General features: G+C 34.9%; 2 protein-coding genes across 3 annotated transcripts in view; one reads left to right on the top strand and one right to left on the bottom strand.

Annotated features, from left to right (window-relative positions):
- Positions 1-7909, bottom strand: part of LOC120632990 — a 38442-nt gene extending 30533 nt beyond the window's left edge. Inside the window, exons 1-2 of the mRNA XM_039903003.1 lie at positions 7860-7909; positions 3958-4346 (exon numbers count right to left, since the gene is read on the bottom strand). Of these exons, the coding sequence (XP_039758937.1) occupies positions 3958-4088 (131 nt within the window). The 5' untranslated portion in view covers positions 4089-4346; positions 7860-7909. The remainder of the gene's footprint in view (positions 1-3957; positions 4347-7859) is intronic.
- The window catches only part of LOC120632989 (probable beta-hexosaminidase fdl), a 111872-nt gene that overhangs the window by 81115 nt on the left and 11772 nt on the right, over positions 1-18985 (top strand). The gene's annotated exons all lie outside the window — the stretch shown is intronic.

Here is an 18985-nt window from a genome sequence, read left to right as displayed (position 1 = left end):
TCTTGTGATGAACATAAACGTTTTTCAGTGTCTGGGTGTTTATATTTATATTATAAGTTTTTATGTATATTAATCAGAAAAATATTCATAACACAAGCTACGCTTACTTTGAGGCTACATGGCGATGTGTGTATTGTCGTAGTATATTTATTTATTTAATCTCATACAAACCTACTCGTACATCCACTACTACTCACTATACCCGGAACTACCGCGTCGCGAGGCCAACCTTTTCTAACTATTAATCTTCTTTGTTGAGTTGGGCCAAAAAAAATTCAGTGAGATTCAGAGAGTTGGAGCGCGTTCAAACAAAAAACTCCCTTTATTTTTATTTTTAGTAGATAGATTGAAATAGATGTTTGAGAAGGAATTTTCAATTTTATATTCCCCTGCTTAAAGTCAACCCTTATGGAACTCCTGGCTTTTAAGATTACAGTTAAGTAATCGAAAGTTTTCAAACTAAAAGCTCTACCAAAGTATTTGTAACTACCAACGGCGAGCATATCCTGGCATGCATAAAGAAGGGATGTATAGGAAAAACCCTACTCCTTTATGAGTTATAAAAATAATTGTGGGATAGGCAGTGATTTTGTGCTTTTATGAAGTGCACGCCACTGGCAACTACGTAATAGGAAGCTAACGTTCAAGTTTCATAGCGGGGTACCCGTTATAGACTGCTGTGAGAATGTCCAGACAAACTTTAGACAAGCTTAATTAGTACAGACTATACTAGTGCAGTTACAAGTTCATAGTTTTTCCTACATTGTAACATTTGCGGAAACTATTCCCGTTCATAGTAAGTTTTGACGACCTTCCTGACGCAGTGGTGAATACAACCAGTTGCTTGCATAGAAGGGTATGCACAGGGTATGCAGATGATATAAAATGAAGAAAAGGTTATAAATACTTAAGGGTAGGCTTTTTATAACTCTTACAATGCCTCTCCTTAAGTATTTTATAACTTTAACTGGAGATTTTCTTCATCTTATATCATCTGCATACCCTGTTCATACCCTCTACGCACGCCATTGAATACAACACTCTATGAAAGTCCACTGCTGGACTAAAGGCAGCGCCCAATGCGCGCGCTTCAAAATATTGTTGGAGCTTCCGCGCATTCTGCACATCATTGATGCAGATCTTTTTCTTATTAATGCGTAGAAGTCATCAACATGATTCTCATATAACCTTATTGGTCAACGCAGTCGTGTTGTGGCCGGTCACGAGACGTCACGGGTTCTATCTCCGAAAGAGGAATTTTGGGAATTTATGTTTAGGTTTTTTATTGTCTCTGATCTCGTGTAGTGAAACGATTCATCCGTGGCTAGTTACCGACAACCCGACAAAGATGGTTTGCGAAGTGATTTAGAGTGAGTAGTGATTGCATGTATTGTGAACACCCATGTGATGATGCAGAACATACCGTGTTTCACTGCCCACGATTTGAAAAAGAAAGGGAGAATGTGAAGAAGGAAATAGGAAGTTAAATCAAGACAGAAAACCTAACCTCCATAATGCTAGAGGCATCAGAGAAATGGGTATCTATAAAAAAAATACATGGAAGAGGTAATAAAAGTAAAGGAAAGCGACGAAAGAGAGAGAAGGTAAAAGGACAACGACGTAAGTGGTAGGCCAAATGGCAGGTACACCAACGTTTAGAAGGCAGGAGGGGTTTTTAGTCGGTAGGAGTCCGGCACTATCCATAGGGATGTCCATCCCTCCCAATTATAAAAAAAAAAAAAAAAAACAGTGATTTAGCATTTTGGTACGATGCCATGTAGTAACTGCAAGCAGTGGCGTGCATACAGGGTAGGCACAGGGCAGATGATATAAACTTTTAAAAATCTCCAGTACGGGTTATAAAAAACATAAGGATAGGCATTGTAAGAGTTATAAAAAGACTGCCCTAAAGTTTTTATAACTTGTACTGGAGATTTTCTTCAATTTCTATCATTTGCATACTCTGTGCAAACCCTCTATGTACGCCACTTCGTATAAGTTTAATATACCTACTATACCCCTACCAGCGTACCCCGTTACCATCTTAGACTGCATTATCTCTCTTACTGCATATGATTCCAGTGTAGGGATTTGAAGAAAAGTGTGTGTACTTATGTACACGCGTTAGAAGTTATACTTACAAGATAAAAATATTTTCAAAAATGTCTTTCGCCTGAAAGGTATTTAATACATTGAAAGTTTTATTATACTATCTAGTTAAAAAAACTTTATTTAAATATCACTAAAAATATTTCTACATAATCAGTGACGTAGGTCGGTGTACATAATTAAAGAAATTGACATAATATACATAATTAAATTAGGAATACTAATTGACTCATTATTGGACAACCAAGTTTTCCTCAACATTAAAATTTGAGATTTTTGCACAATTGAATCAATTAAATCACCGGAATGAGCCAACTGTCAAACCAAAGCTAACTTCAGGGTGTCGGTTTTTAGTGCGCGCGCATCGTAAAAATTCACTCTCATAATATTTCCAAAACGCGCCAAAAGAAGTATAACTTCCAGAATACTTCCTTCTACACAAAAAACCGACACCCTGAGGTTAGCTATAGTCAACATGTTTTAGTTTTTCAAAAAAACTTTAACATAAGACTTTGAACCTTGCAATTGTCAAACTCTGCGGGTCGGTCATTTAATTTTGACGGCCGAGTGGCGCAGTGGGCAGCGACCCTGCTTTCTGAGTCCAAGGCCGTGGGTTCGATTCCCACAACTGGAGAGTGTTTGTGTGATGAACATGAATGTTTTTCAGTGTCTGGGTGTTTATCTGTATATTATAAGTATTTATGTGTATTATATTCATAAAAAAATATTCATCAGCTATCTCAGTACCCATAACACAAGCTACGCTTACTTTGGGGCTAGATGGCGATGTGTTTATTGTCGCAGTATATTTAGTATATTTAATATTTTATTGATTTAATTGTACAATAATATCATATTTTAATGTTGAGATAACTAGATAATGCGTTATGTATTAAATACCTATGTTAAAACTTTCAATGTATTAACTACCTTTTTTCTATTTTAAGTGTCGTTTTTTCTACAAACGTAAAATAAGGTGAAATATTAAATTTTTGAAAAGATTTTTATCTTGCTACGCCAAAGAAGTATAACTTCTCACGTTTCTAGTTTTTTTTTTTTTTTAATATAGTTATAATAAATGGACAGACAGATGGCCAGGGCAGGAAAACAGAGCCACACTTCGCTGGACGTCCATGGAACACGTCCTGTAAAGTACCTTTATGTATCTGAGGCGTAGGTGTTAATACTCATGTGCCAACTGCCAAGCTTCTTGACGTTTGTATCTTTAGATCTAATAAAACTCGTTATATTTAGTACAGCCATATCTCAGTTTCATTAAAATTTATATTTTCGAGTCATACACGCTATAACTTAGTTATTGCTGGCACACACGCCTTTATAGCTATTTTACAAGCATCATAAGACACTAGTAAAAGTTTATTTTTCTTTTATACCAAAATATTCCTATAAACGTTCATTCGACGCAATTTAAATGGAACTACTACTCCAAAACAACCGCGACTATGTCCGCTTAAACTTAAAAGTTCAATCGTATTTTTTTCTTATAACACAGTTACGTTGGTTTGTAGTAAGAAAGTCTTATGCGTCTCGCAGAGCACGTTGCTTATGCATTTTTAAGATAAATCTTGCGATTTATAATAAGATACAGGTCTAAAGAATTTTTGATTAGGCAGTGCTTCTATAATTGTATAGAGTGCATGCCACTGAAAATACTAAAACTTTTTTTAAAGTGGTAGGAGTACCATAATAGGCATAAAGACGATATAAATTACGCCATTAGGCCACGAGCACAAAAACATTTACCGATTATACGCCCCCCTAGTACGTTGTACGTTGCGCCTTAATTAATTATATTATCTTATGACTAGTATAGTTAAAATAACTAACCTCACAAAAAAAATATTGACTGTGTAATGCGATGACTGGACCGTCTGTACTGCGTCTGGTCTAGTATGGTTGTAGTAGAGCTTTGAGTGTGAGACAGCCGCCACCGCGGCCATTCGGTGCGAGCTGCCCATCGCCCAGCCGAGAGGGCTTCGCTGCGCACTCGCTCCTGCGCTCGCCACCACACAGAAGTGGCACCAGCGGCACCAGCGACGCCAGCAATCCACAACCGCACTGCGCGGCGTCGCCCGCGCGACTGCCGCGTCTGCCGCTGCGTACGACTGTCGACCGTCCGGCACGTTCCCTTTTCAAAGTGGATCTTTCTTTCGGTAAATTCACTTTTACATGCTTTACAGCTAGCACAGATATCAGCTCGGTTCCGTTAGGCACATCTGTAACAATACAGTCAAAATTGAACTAAATGTACATAACACATACGACCAGCAAGAAGTAGGTTAGAAATTTCATACTTTCATAAGATTTTAATAATAAATTTACCTATTTCTGTATATTTTATATTTTACCTACCTCCTGCGAGTAGTTGAAAGTATACTGTTCTTGTTGTTCTAAAAGGTACTTAATTTAGGTAAATTATTCAATACTTTATAAAAAATAATGGATCAAAAACCAAATAGCAACTTTTATGTTTTAAAAAGTCTTGGAAAACGAATATTACATATCAGATGCTGCAGTTTTTTTTATATTGGCAAGTAACTCATTACTTCACAAATATTCCAAATACACGCGTTTTAAGCTATTTTGAAAAAAAAGGCTTTAACTCTTCCTGCTAATGTCGAGAATAATCGCCAACGTTAATAATTATTATCAAAATGGTATATTATTAAATACAATATTTCAATTATGATACTCGATTTATGTTCATTACTAAAGAGTTCCTCCGGCCTCCGGTCAACACGGACTGACTTCACAACCATAGATAATACGCTAACACATAATAACTCCTAACCGTAGAAGTCAATGATGACAACATCAAAATTAAAAAAAAAAAAAAAATTAAAGTATCTATTTTGAAATTGTTAAAAATAGAGATAAACAGCGTTTAGAAAAGCAAGTAATTAATATAAACAATTACCATTCGTCTTTGAACGAACTAAGCGCACTTCAGTGTTTCATTATCAGTCATCATTCGTTTAGCACGTGATCAACATCTTTAGCGTCTAAAAGTACAATAATAGCAATTAAAGGTCTCTCATTCATTCTTCATTTAAATTCCTGCGAAGGCTACACGAACACAATTAGCAAATGTCATCGAGTTGATTTGGACAACTTAGTAATTTCGCTCTGTTATTTATTAATGATCATCTGTACGCTTAGTACAAGATTTGCTAGCACGCAGTGGAGGATTCGTTTTCGAGTATCGAAATACTTGAACATCAGACTAAAATAAATCTTTTACATATTTCATTAAACCTGAAATTTGCGTACAATTCTTCAGCTAGGGCTTTTGAGAATAATGAAAATCGGATTTACATGTTTTGCTACTCCGAAACGTGTGACATTACATTAGGCCCATTTTATTATGACGCAAAATTTATAGACTGTGCTATTTTCTTGAATTTTATATTTTTTAATTGGTATTGCTCAACGTGAAACTTAGTATAGTTCTTAACATCTGTTACATCTTAAATCTTTAAAACATGTCTAACTACAGTTTTAGTCCCACTAACTATCTCCTCCTATCACTAACAAAGAATAGTAATCATTAAAGGGTGAACAGAAATCGTATTGTTGATTCGTATGCTTATGGTAACCTAAGAAAATTTCTATCCTTTTGTTTTAGTCCTAACACTGATGTCATCAATAATTTGGCAACTTTTTACGCAATCAGTGTTGTTACGCGCAGAAAGAACGAGGCCAACAGTTAGTTTAAAATAAAAAAGTATTTTGACGTTTTACGCGGGCACATTATTAATCGACGGGACTAATTTCTTGGATTTTATATTTTTATTTCTCAACGTGGAACTTAATGTGCGAGTTTATTTTACAAAATAATCTCCCTAGTACCTAAAAACCCCACAGTAGTATAATCAGAACGCAACCAAAGAATATTGCACCATATAATTGTCTTAGTTTGCACATTATTTAAATAGTTTAAATTGAAGTCGTCGAATAAAAATAATGCGAATTAATCGTATTTAGCCTTTATGGTTTCTGTTCAGATTTCTTGGATAGAACTTGACTTTTGACAAAGAGCATTTTAAATTCTTTTGTGAATAACTTTAAGGCCGGCAACATTGTATTAAAGTATTTTCTAATGGCCTAAAAAAGGAGGAAGTTCTTTGTTTATTGACCGATTTTAATAATTCTTAAAGTGGTCCCATTAACATATCCAAACCCATTTTGTTTTCAGTTTCACGTTTTTCTAATTGAAGAAGCTATGGTTAAAACTTGTATACTTTAAGTGTAAAAAATTCCGTTTTACAAAAAAAAAACTTATATTTGAAATAAATTTAATATGTCATAACTAAAAGACGACTACTAGAAAAGTATATTAAAAAGTGCATATATTTAAAATATTAAAATTGCACAATTGACTAATTGAAGGGATAATGAGGCAATATTGAAAATTCACTGAAACGGTTTCCTTTAAGTTGGCTGGATGAGTATTATAATGCTTTTTTTACATAATTTTAATAAGAAAGAATTTAACGTCCGCGTCTATGCTATTCAGTTTTTTTTTTCTAAAACGTGTGCGCTATTCATTCCGCTACCTAATAAAGATTATACGAACTTAATAGGCACTTTTAAGAAGTCTTTAGAAGAATAGAAGATTTCTTAGCCTTCACTAGAACTTGACTCTGGACAAAGGGGATTTTAAATTCTTTAGCGAATTGTTTAACTAAAAGAACGGCTTTATATTGAAATCTTTTTACCCGACTACGGAAGGGTAATGTAATGTATTTACCAGTCTATATATGTATGTACATTTTCTCCTTTTTTTTTTAAATACCGGTGATTTACACAGCTGCTTTAAAGGTATCCTTTAAATAAACCATGAAATGGACATTCCAGAATAGAAGCTGTGCCAAATTACATCACAATTGATGCCACCGGGTGAGCCGAATATAGGCAACAAATACACGTTCGAATTTATTGATATTAGCATGTATAGTGTGGATTATTTTTACTAATATGGAACAGTTTTCAATCGAATCATGGGCTAGCAAACGTAAATGGCTTTTATTCAGACTAAAGTTTCAGGTCTCCGGATTTTTTTTTTAATTTCTGTAACCTGCAGATATATAGATCGAAATAATCAATTTTAACCAACCTGACAAGGTAGCAAAATATTTATATAGGGTTTTATTCAAAGCCAATGTACGGAATGCCATGAAAAGATAATAAATACACTTTTATTTTATCCTACATGAATCGCTGGAAGGCAGTGGCGTGCATTTGACCAGGACATGCATAAAGCAGGTACATGGCACAAAATGGAAAAATTCCCCGCCAATACGAGTTATATAAACTAATTTGGGTATGTAGTGCTTTTGCGCATGTATGAAGTGCACGCCACTGCTGGAAGGAAAGTATAGTCTTATTAATATTTTAAGGGTTGTTTGAATTTTCGTTCGTAATAAAGATCTAAACTTATAAAGTTGAATACAATTTAAAAATGACCTGGAGTTATTCACTTCTCACCGAAGACATACCATATATTAATTAAGAATTCCCAAGCTAACATTCTCTAATCAAATGCAATGTCGAATAATAACAAATAATTAATTAGGTATTAAAAGTGTACATGAACTACTGTGTTAATACCCATGAACCATTTGTACCCACTTTGTACCACTTATCACTTAGTCGTAAAATCATTAAAAAATAATATGATTATAATTAAATTTCCATAATTAAAAAAAACATAAATTACAAGTATATACCTGCATAAAGCATACATTCACATAACTACGTAGAGTCATTTAAACTTTTCAACATAGTGTCAGATTTATTACGTATCTTAAGTAAACAACGAAACGTAATCCTTCACGACGTAACCGGGAAACTTTACGTACGATCGCGACAACGTCCCACGCCGTCGAGGCACGGAAACCGAATGAAACTTCCACCCTCACCCCCGTAGGCCGAACATTTGCCGCCAATATTGGCCAGACACGTCCAATACTCCGCCTCAATACATAGCGTGTAGCGTATAGCCTTGAAAATTGAACTGGCTTTTTAAACTTTATTTCTAGATCGGAGTGCCGAAATTGAATAACTTCTGCGGATAAATCTATAAATGGATATTCGAAACTGTGACTGAGTGAAGTGTACTTTCATTTCACATTTATTTAAGTTACGTTGAAAAGTTTTATTTGAAATTGCATTCTACCTGGTTTGTAACTATTTTTCTTTTTTTAAATACTTAATAGAGAAGGAAGACTGAGGTTATCTTGAGTTCTTTTTATATTGTTACAAGCTACGGTTAATAACTTTATCTCCGGATCGGATTGACCAAATTAAATGACTTCCGCGAGTGAGCAGGTGAACTTTTTTCACTAGATACAACTTATTTTTACTAACTGAACATTATAATACCTCGCGGAATCATTTCGAAAACTTAAATTTGGAACTCCATCGATAGATTTCCATTTTATGACACTGGTCATCTCGCAAATTTTTATTTTCATTTGAACTGATGCTCCATTAGATATAGATCTTTTCTATCAATAGTTCCATCCTTTTTTCATATCATCTATATCATATATATTTGATTGAATGGAAAGAGCAGTTTGACCTGCTACTGCTTTTGTTAAACTGTCACACTTTTCATCATTTTAATCTAGCTATGCGATTTTATCAGACCAAAATTTCTTTTTTGTCTGTATTGATAAATAAAAATGACAGACGATAACATAATCTAGTGCTAAATATTATTTAATACAACATTCTGATAGGAATACTGCGATTAAGATAGTATCGTGCAGTATACTATCGCAATTCGAAATATTTGTACGTGTTTTATTTATCGTCGAAAATAAGTGCACGAGAGTGTATGCTTGGTCAAATATACACATAAAGTTGGCGTTAGTTGGCTATTTGGTTCCAGCTTTTGAACTTTGTTGTCACTCCGCCCGTGGACGTCCCCCACGCCGCAAGGTATGTACGTGTTCCTTAATAGCTTTAAGTCACGCGATTCTAAACCTTATACCAAGGGCGCTTCGATTGTAAAGCCCTTGATACACACAAATGCATGCCAGAAACTGGCAAGTACGAGCTACTAGCATGCCATTCGTAGAAGTTTTGCTAGTATCTTGGAAGTTACTTAGTTGATATCATAAACCATTAGCATTCTCCTCTTCTATGCTCTTCTCTTCTCCTACTGCACTGGGCTTCCAGAATTCCTTCCTTTGGCCATAGCCGGTCCTTTAATCTTTTTAATCCATACGGCAGTCCTATCTCTTGTATCTAGGAATCGTCTTTTATTAGTATGTGATTAATTTCATTGTTATAAAAGAAATTAATACTTTATGTGTATATTTTACGTATCTGCTTGTTATGATTACGTACTCAATGTTCAGTTAGATACCTTTTTCTCACATTCGGGTTCTCCGTAAAGAATCTCTTTAAAGATCAGTTGTTTTAGTTCATTTTATTTTCGATACTAAATCCAAAATTTATGGTATCAATGCGATTCCGAGTCTTTTGGTTTATAACGCTTTTGAGTCTTAACTACTGAACAGTTTAGGATGTAATTATTCAAAGCATCCCGGAGATAGGCAAAGGATACTTTTGTCCCGGACAAAGTTATGAATATACTTTTGTCCCGGGGCATTTTTCAAACATCGAGTCACAAGTAATATTTTAATAATTGATCGACATTATTGAAAATAGCAGACTAGCAGCCCCTGATGACTTCACCTTAATGGCAACTAAAACCAAGAATGCAATGTTTTATAATTTTTAATAAAGTGTTTTACCTGCATAAGTTTCATATTCATTTTGGTAGCAGCGGTGTGAGAAAGCGTGAGAGTCGCAGATCAAAACCAACGTGTTTTCGATTTTTTTTATGCATTTTGAAAAAAATTAAAAAATATTGCATTCCGACTTGCCACTCGCTGGTAGGCGTGTGTATAACCTTACCTTTGTGTGTTCGTCCCCGCTAATCTGATTTCAAATAATTGTATACTCTATGTAATATTTCTTGTTCTATTTTCCAAAACATATAAAAGCTTTATGAACCATTGGCTCTTACAGTGGTACTACGATTTCAAAATCTGTTAGTTGTCTGTCAAAGTGTTATGTCCGTACTTCTTTAAAATGCTTTTTTTATATTACACTACGCGAACGCGGGGATGGACCTTAATAATACTCTATTTTACTTAATACAATTGTTTTATATTCTCACACAGTTTCCTTCTCCCAATTCTTGTTACCAAAAGACTGTTTGACAATCCAATTCTACTCCTTTTTTACGGCTCAGATACCGTTTAAAGTTTTAAGATACAAGTTTCCGGAGTGCTTTTATACAAACTAAAGAGTGAATAAAATCACTGTTGAAACATGAAATCTTTAGATTGGAATTATAATGAAATAAGTAAATTACACATAGCAAATAATTACTATTTAGTATTTTATATCAACCATACTTGTAGCGACGTCAAAGCGAACGAATTATTTATAATTCTCAAAATATTACTCCTTGGAAATCACTGCTAATTATAATTAATCCAAATAAAAAAAAAAAAAAAAAATTTAAAAATTTTATTTTATAAAATAAATTCAAATATCCCTATCCCTATTAATATTATAAATGTCAATGTAAGTTTGTTTGTTACGATTTCACGCAAAAACTACTTAACTGATCCTCATGAAACTTTGTACACATATTCTTGGAAGTATTAGAAGTAATATAATATACTTTTTATCCCGAAATAAAGCTCGGTTTCTTTGAGAAAGGGGATGAAAGTGCTTAACGATTTTTACACCATAACTCCGACAAAATGTAACCGATTTAAATAATTATTTTTGTACTATATAGCTTAGAATATGTGTTTAATTTTGCGCAAACTGTGGTTGGAGATAGAGAACCGAACTCCTCAGCGGGCTGCAGCAAACCACTCATTTAAGGCTTAGCGATACTGAATACTTTAAATTTTTTAGAGCTGCAACTGAATTTAATGCCACATGAAAAAACAAAATCAAACGCAGACGAAGTCGCGGGCAACAGCTAGTAACTTATAAATCATTCGGGTGTCACATGATGTAAATATGGCGAGCCAATTCGTTATGACAAGTCAGCTAGTTACTTCTATATTACTGAATATTTGTTTAATATTAATTTATTAATAATCTCTGTCTATCTAAACTCAACAAATAATGAATTATCTTATATTAAAAGATACATCAAAAAAGCAACTCCTTTATGTAGCGAATGTAGTGTATTATTGATGGAAGTCGGCACCCGTAATATTTGCTTCCGAATCGTTCACATTTGAATAGCGTGAGTTTTGGTTACGTAGTCTTTGTAACTAAATTATTGACTTGGACCATAATTGTGTCATCATGTAATATATTGCATGATAATGTCCGTACCTTTTACGAAACCCTTCAATCTTAATTGTACAAAGTAGAGTCACTCCGAGCATAGCTTTATCCATCTTAGCTAATATAAAATCGTATATTGCTATAATTTTAAGTTCCCGCTACACATAACGTCTCGCCATTTCTCAAGATAGTCAGTTTTTGTCCGCCTTTGTGTGGAACTCGAACACATTTATTTGACGAGTGACATCGTATTTTGAGATTTTTTTCCCGTTAAATCAAATCTTCTAGCTGACATGCGATATTTCGTTTTCTTTTCTATTTCGATTTGGAATTTCACGACTGTCAAAGGCATATAAACCGACCACGAAAAACAGAGTTCTCTGGAACGAACAAATCGTTGAACCCTGTCCTATATGTATAGATACTAATAGTAGTTTTTTTTTAGTATGAACGCGCTGATTTATGGAAATTCTAGTTGGTCTAATTTGTGAATTTGGTAATCCATTTATTGAGAAACTGAGGAATGGAATAAATAGTATTTTTTTATTATTAATAATGTGATACATCTTTGAATCTCGGAAACGGCTGCAAAGATTTTTATGAAATTTAGTATGGTTTCTGGTTCCAAAACCAGGAGATCCCGGATCGAGTCCAGATGATTTTTTTTTTCCTTTTTTTTCCTTTTTTTTACTCGGTATTTCTTTACGTTGTAAATGAACAAAAAGAAATACGGAGCAAATACCGATCATTCACGCAATCGTGTTAAAACACATAAAGTTTTTTTGCGTATACGCATAACTTTTGACTGATGGAACCTTAAATCAAACCAAACCATTGACCACTTTTCGAGTTTAGCCAACATACCGAAGCTGTATTCCGAAGCTGTATTTCTATAACCTAGCCAAAATGTTCCGTAAAAGCGATACTTTTTCGCGGACAAACAAATAAAAGGCTCCTTTTTATACTCTCCGGACTATTTACAACAATGCACCGATGTAGGAATTTCAATCTTTCTTCAGCTATTGTGGCCGCCATTCAAATGAAGACGCGATGCGTATGTGAATAGAACGAAAGTTTGCATTTAAATTGGTTCGGATAAACTGCGAGCTGAATAAAGCCTCGTGAAAATATATCATATACTCGTAGTGACAACGAAAATCGATATTGGAAAGTAATTCATTATCATTACTTCGAATGATTGACGTCCAATGCTGGACATAGGTCTTTTGTAGAGCGTTCCAAAATTCAAGATCCTGGGCTTGTGTCCCCCGCGACTCATTTGATGTCGTCTGTCCACCTCGTTGGGGGTCGATCAACGCTTGGTTTACCGATTTGAGGTAGCCATTCCATTTTTCGCTAAGTGACTCTCAGCCTTCTTATGAGGCCCATAGTTGGCGACAAGCAACACGCACTGTTCGTAGGCTTTGATGATCAAGCACTAAGCAATTTTGAGGGAAAGTTATTACTACGAAAAAAGTTCAAAGTCCTAAGTCCTATTTCTTTGTGACTCTACTGAGAAGAAGCTAGCAAGAAAGACGTTCTCCCTGGCGTAGTAATGAGCCCTATGATATTTATAATCAGGAAGGTCCCGAGTTCGATCGTCGGCAGGAGCAATTTATAAATTCTGAATTTTCTATGGTGAGAGTTACCACCCTACAGTTTTAGATGTGCCCCCAAACGATTTAGCGTTCCGGTACGATGGCGCGGCGCGACGAAACTGATTACGGGTAAAGATTTAACATAAACTGCAATACCCCTAACAGCACGCTACCGTTGCATTATCACTTACCACCAGGTGCGATAGCAGTCAAGGGCTACCTTGTAGTAGAATAAAAAAGTCTTGGGTTCGATTCCCAGGTCGTAAATGCTATTGGGTTTTTCTATCAAAAAATGACAGTATTAGCCCGGAGCTAGGAAATTGGCGTTTGGAACCATCTAGATTATGACAGCTTTTAAACAAATAAAACCGAATCGAAATCAACATTCGTTTGGTAGTTACGATGCCGCAGACAAATTCACAGATACACACATTCAACTTACAGCACCTCTCTCTTTGAGGCGCGGATTAAAAAGAATTACACCTCTAGAACTCACTAACTGTATCGCATTACTCATAAAAAGGCACCAGGGTAGTAGAACTAACATCACATAAAACAGTACGTGGACTAAGAAGCGGCGGCCCATCTAAATAATTCACATTTATCGATCAGGTAGGCACTTCATAAGTGCTATTGGCGTTCTACTTATCATACAATTCCAAGAAAAATTATATATTGTTGATGTAAACTAGGTGCTACGTTGTAGAGCCCTACAATATTTATCGCATGCTACGATACGGCGTAGCTACAGGGGTATTTAATGAGATGCATGAAAATGCAGATAATGTATTTAATATAAAATAATAATGCAGGTACTTCGTCTAAAGTAACACTTAAGATACGGAATCATGGACGCACATAAGCGCCAGCTCTCTTGTACAGATTTTCACTCTCTGACGTCACATACAGCGTGGAATAACAACCTCACCTCTTTGAACTGAAAGGTGATACCACCAACAAGCATTTTCCCAAGGAGGGATGAAGGTCAGTCGTTAAAAAATATGCCAAAACCAAAACAATAACTCTGTCATCATGTTTAAAGAAGATAATATATTATACCGATACCACATAAAGTAGGATAAAGGCAAAAAGAAGAAAAGGTTTGTTACCGCGTATCAGCGATTCATAACAACTTTTATAGTGAAAAACATATTATTTTTAGAACTCGACAGAATACTTAATATTGTAAATGAGACAGAGTCATACATATTGCATCGCCAGCCCACATTTCTCACGGCGCCTCGCCTGGCGTTTCCCTAGTGAATGCCCATGTGATAGACTCTCGCGTCACTTTACATAGCCACGTCAGCGGTCACTGTCTCATTAGCCATGCTTGCCTGGTACTTTTTATGGAACCTTTTGTATTGTGACAATAGATTTAGTTTTTGCGATACTTGCGCAACTGTTACCAAAATGACAAACTGTTACAAACTGTTATCAAAATTGGATAGGTGATTTTGGCGGTCCGAGTTTGGAATTTACCCCTTTGTGCGTGAAGACTAAGCCTTAGTGGGGGAAAAAGGCTTTCCTTCTTTCTCTACTTCAGGCATGGTAAGGTAACGTAGAGAAAAGATACAAAGGAACGCTAAATTTTTAAGCAGCAATTTTACTGCTATAGTAACTTAGAATTGAGATAAGTACACATCAGTTTCAATTGAAAGTGAAAACTTTAAAACAACGAAAATTTTGTATGACTTGACCCGGTTAACGTTCCTTAATATTATATTTAGTTTGATGCATTTCATAGTCGGGGAAACTTCGTAACTTGCTTTGAATACTTCATGCACTTACTTAAGAAAAACCGAAAGACCCTCTTGTTTCTTGAGAAGGTATTAAATAATTGAATATCTAAGGCTTAGCAGCATCGACGCAAGGTTGTCTATAGAACTTCCAACCGACTTCCCACAAAAGTTATTAAGACATGTTTATTTCAGTGATGCTACTCGACAAATAACCGAGATGTGCACCGACTTCAGACAATGTTGATTTTATAAAAAATCGATGCGGCTGAAATAGGAAGATCTATAAATCAGCAAGGATTGAGGCCAAAACTCTTCAACGAAATCTTCGATAATTTTTATTTTCTAGTATTAATAAATAATAAATAGTTCCAATTATTTTTCTATCATAATTTCCTGCAAAAATACAAATATGCAAATAACACATCCGCTCTGATACTGTATGTACCCATTTAGTGTAACATGAAGGTTTATTTACGACTCGCACGACTAGTGTTTTACTATTTTCGGTTTATCGTTATTAGTAATTTTACTATTTTCGGGATATAAGCAATAAAATTTTTAAGACCTGACCTTTTTCTAGATTAAATATTTTACTTTCAGTACCTACGCATATTTTTTATAATAACAAAGTTCGAAAGACAGATGGGGTCTAACAAGGAAATTACCACTCAAGTAAACTGTAGGAGCATATTAAATACACATTTATTATATTCAGACTATATACAATGGATGAATTTCCTCATTATAAGGTTGCTTTGAAGCCGTCGACTCCGCTTTCATCTCCAATTAAAATAATCCTGCAAATAAATAAATCCTTCCTCTATTACACACCAGTACCTCTAGTGTAACTTATAACAAACTTAACTTAACATCAATTCAATTCTTATTTATGGCTTAAAACACAACTTTTACATGAACAAGGCTTACCAATAATAGACTCTGGTCCAGCAGGGCTAGCACGGGCAGGAGACAAAAATAATATCCCCGATCATATTTATCCCCGATAATTTTGCCATAATGCGTAACAAAGCAGCCTCTCTCCTACAGCGTTTACGTACCAGCGACAACGGCATTCATATCTGTGCCACTGTGTGAGAGTAGCAATCGGGCGAGTGTAATGTTGTTTTTTTTAATTTTTAACTTAGTGGTTAAGGAAACTTTTTACTAATATACTAACAATCTATGGATGGAAACGTTCAGGCGTTTCCATCCATAGATTGTTAGTATTTAGTTTTAATAGTTATTAAGTGATTATTATTACATCCTCTGACAAGGGATATAATTAACGTGTCTACCTGCTAAAGCACGGGAACTTGAACGAAGTTTATATTATTTGGATGTTATTACCACTTGTGCGCCAGTACTCTGAGAGTTGATAAAGCTGTGGGAGAAGATAAATTTTTATCCTTTCCAACCTAAAACCTTTTTAACAGCTACATTGCAAACAAATAAAGATATAAGATCTTACCCAACAATAAGCTAACCTCCCTTGATAAGAAATAAATATACTACGACAATACACACTTCGCCATTTAGCCCCAAAGTAAGCATAGATTGTGTTATAGGTACAATGATAGCTGATGGATATCTTTATGAATATAATACACGTAAATATTTAGAATATACTGATAAACACCCAGACACTGAAAAACATTCATGTGCATCACACAAACATTTTCCAGTTGTGGGAATCGAACCTACGGCCTTGGACTCAGAAAGCAGGTTTGCTACCCACTGCGCCAGTAGGCCGTCATGATTGAAGCAATATATATTTAAGGAATGTAACGACTCGCACATCCCTGAACATGATAAGTTTAGAATGAATTGTATAGAAGCTTGTCCGCACATTTATGCTAAAGACGAGTCATTTCCTGGTAGACAACACACGATTGCCTTACATAATTTAGTACCCTGAGCTAAAAATAGGAAAGTTTCAAATTCTTAGATATTTTTTTCATTTGAATAACAAAGTTCTGTTGTGTCCATCTGCGTTTAGTTTTTACATGTAAACCATCGTTTCTTAGCCGATATGTGTGATTTATATTAAATTGAGTAGATTCAAGGATTCTTTACTATAATTTGGACAAATGTTGAATATTTATGCCTTCTTTAATTAGTAAAAATCCCACCGTTTCGTTTTTCTTTTTAGTTCTCCTAATCCTAAAGTTGCCTGGCACAGATCGCTACTTAGCGATAAGGCCGCCCCTTGTATCCTACTACCTTCTTTACGAGTTTGTTCTTTTTTTTGTCTTTCTGAATGATGTGCTGTACAAATAAATAAAAAATAAATAAATAAATAGCTACGTGACACCCTGTACCCCTTTATACGATCGCTTTCGTAGTATCGAGACTTTGTAATGTTAGAGTAAAATAGAACTTCTCAATCTTGTGTTTAAGCTCAAAACTGCCCACACTTCAGGCAGCTCTCCAAGCAAGCTAGCAGGATAGGTGACTCTAGAGTGCAAAAGTTTTATCTACCAAATAATAATGAAAGTAAAAAATAATATCAAAAATATTTTGTGTACCCTAAAAACCTAAATATTAAAATATATATATTTCGAATAAAACGATGTATAGTTTAAACACGGTGTTTGCAGCGATTCAACGAACTTTTGACTTGACTCTATATTTTTGATAAACAGGTAGTTTACTTATGACATAAGATTTTTCGTCAAGCTTGCCTGTTTTCTTTGTGTCCAAGTGCAGGTTTTGGTAAAGGAGTTTACATAGAAAATCATGTAAAATCTGTTCTACACAAAATAATGAACAAAAGCGACATTTTCAATGTTTCCTTTCATGTACTGCATGAATACACGTCGAAGCGGCTCTCTGTTCAGCGCAACTTTATATACAATTTCGATATACTTTGTTTTCGACTATAATAGGCTACTTCCAGAAACCTATACTACGCGCTAAGACCGCATTCTATTGACAATAATTTGGCCTTAAAGTGTTTTGTAATGAAGTACATACGTAAATACCCTGAAACTTTAGAGAAGGGCCAGAAAAATCCAGAACCAATCAGCTGCATTTTGACGTCGCCGCGTCGTTTGGTACAATTTAGTTTTTCATTACCGGATATATTAAGTTTAAAGTTATATAATATTTCCGATAGTTAGATCATGAAATCCCTGACGCGGAATATTTCAAAACCGTTGGTTACTATTAGTATAACTGCCACAGAAAATTCGGTGTTTCCTTTCTAAACCCAACTATCCGCATTATAGCAGCATGGTTGATCCAAACTCTTATCCCTCTGTAATGTGAAAAAAGACCTGTGTAACAATGGAAAATAGGCGGTTGGTTATGGTCAAGGATTTCAGGTTACTAGGGAAGTAGAAGAAGAAAGCGTTGTCATAGTAAAATATGTTGAACATATCCCCAAAAAAAAATTCTCCATTTTGTAACATTTCAATTGCATTGACTCAATGAATGAATAAAACGGAGGAATAATGGGACGCTCCCTGAATAGAAAGTAATTCAGTTAAATGCACCTTTTGTAATGGAATACCCACTGAGGTCGTTGACCCCCGCCTGGGGGCTTAATAAAGCTATTGTGGTTTATTAAGACCGGACATTAGAGTAGCGGATGATCGATATTTTTAAAACTGGCGCCATTTTAATGAGTTCCTTTGGTAATTAATGGCCTACTTCCAGAAAATGCTATTTTAGCTAAATGAATAGTGCCTGTACTGCAAGGGCCCCCAGTACCCTAAATAGGTATTAGATTTTACGCTTGAGATTCTTTGATCGTTTTCGGATATCGAAATACTGTAATGAGAGAATAACATGGAATTTACACATCTTGTTTTAAAGCTAAAAACCATCCACACTTTTATAGCCAGCTACCTTCTAATAATAAGTACGTTTTACTTTGACTTTACAGGGTTTCGATACTCGAAAACTACTCTACTATTGCGAGTGTAGGTATATTAATTTTCAAAAATTTTGAAAGGGGGTAGTAGGCTAATGAGGTATTCCATTACAAAAATAATGGAGAACATAACAGTGTATTGTGTATTCATAACAATATTTTTAGAAAAAAAGTTTACCTTAGTTGTCATTAAATAATAATCCTAAGAACCAAAACATCAGCTTACACTCAAGAAATTACGGATGACACAAGCACAAAGATTGTGGGCATAGATAATATTATTTAAAGAATAATTCAGAAACACACGT

Source organism: Pararge aegeria, chromosome 21 (genome assembly GCF_905163445.1).
Source record: "Pararge aegeria chromosome 21, ilParAegt1.1, whole genome shotgun sequence".
Classification (NCBI taxonomy): Eukaryota; Metazoa; Arthropoda; class Insecta; order Lepidoptera; family Nymphalidae; genus Pararge; species Pararge aegeria.
The sequence above is the reverse complement of the archived record's forward strand: the minus strand, read 5'-3'. Positions and strand labels throughout refer to the sequence as shown.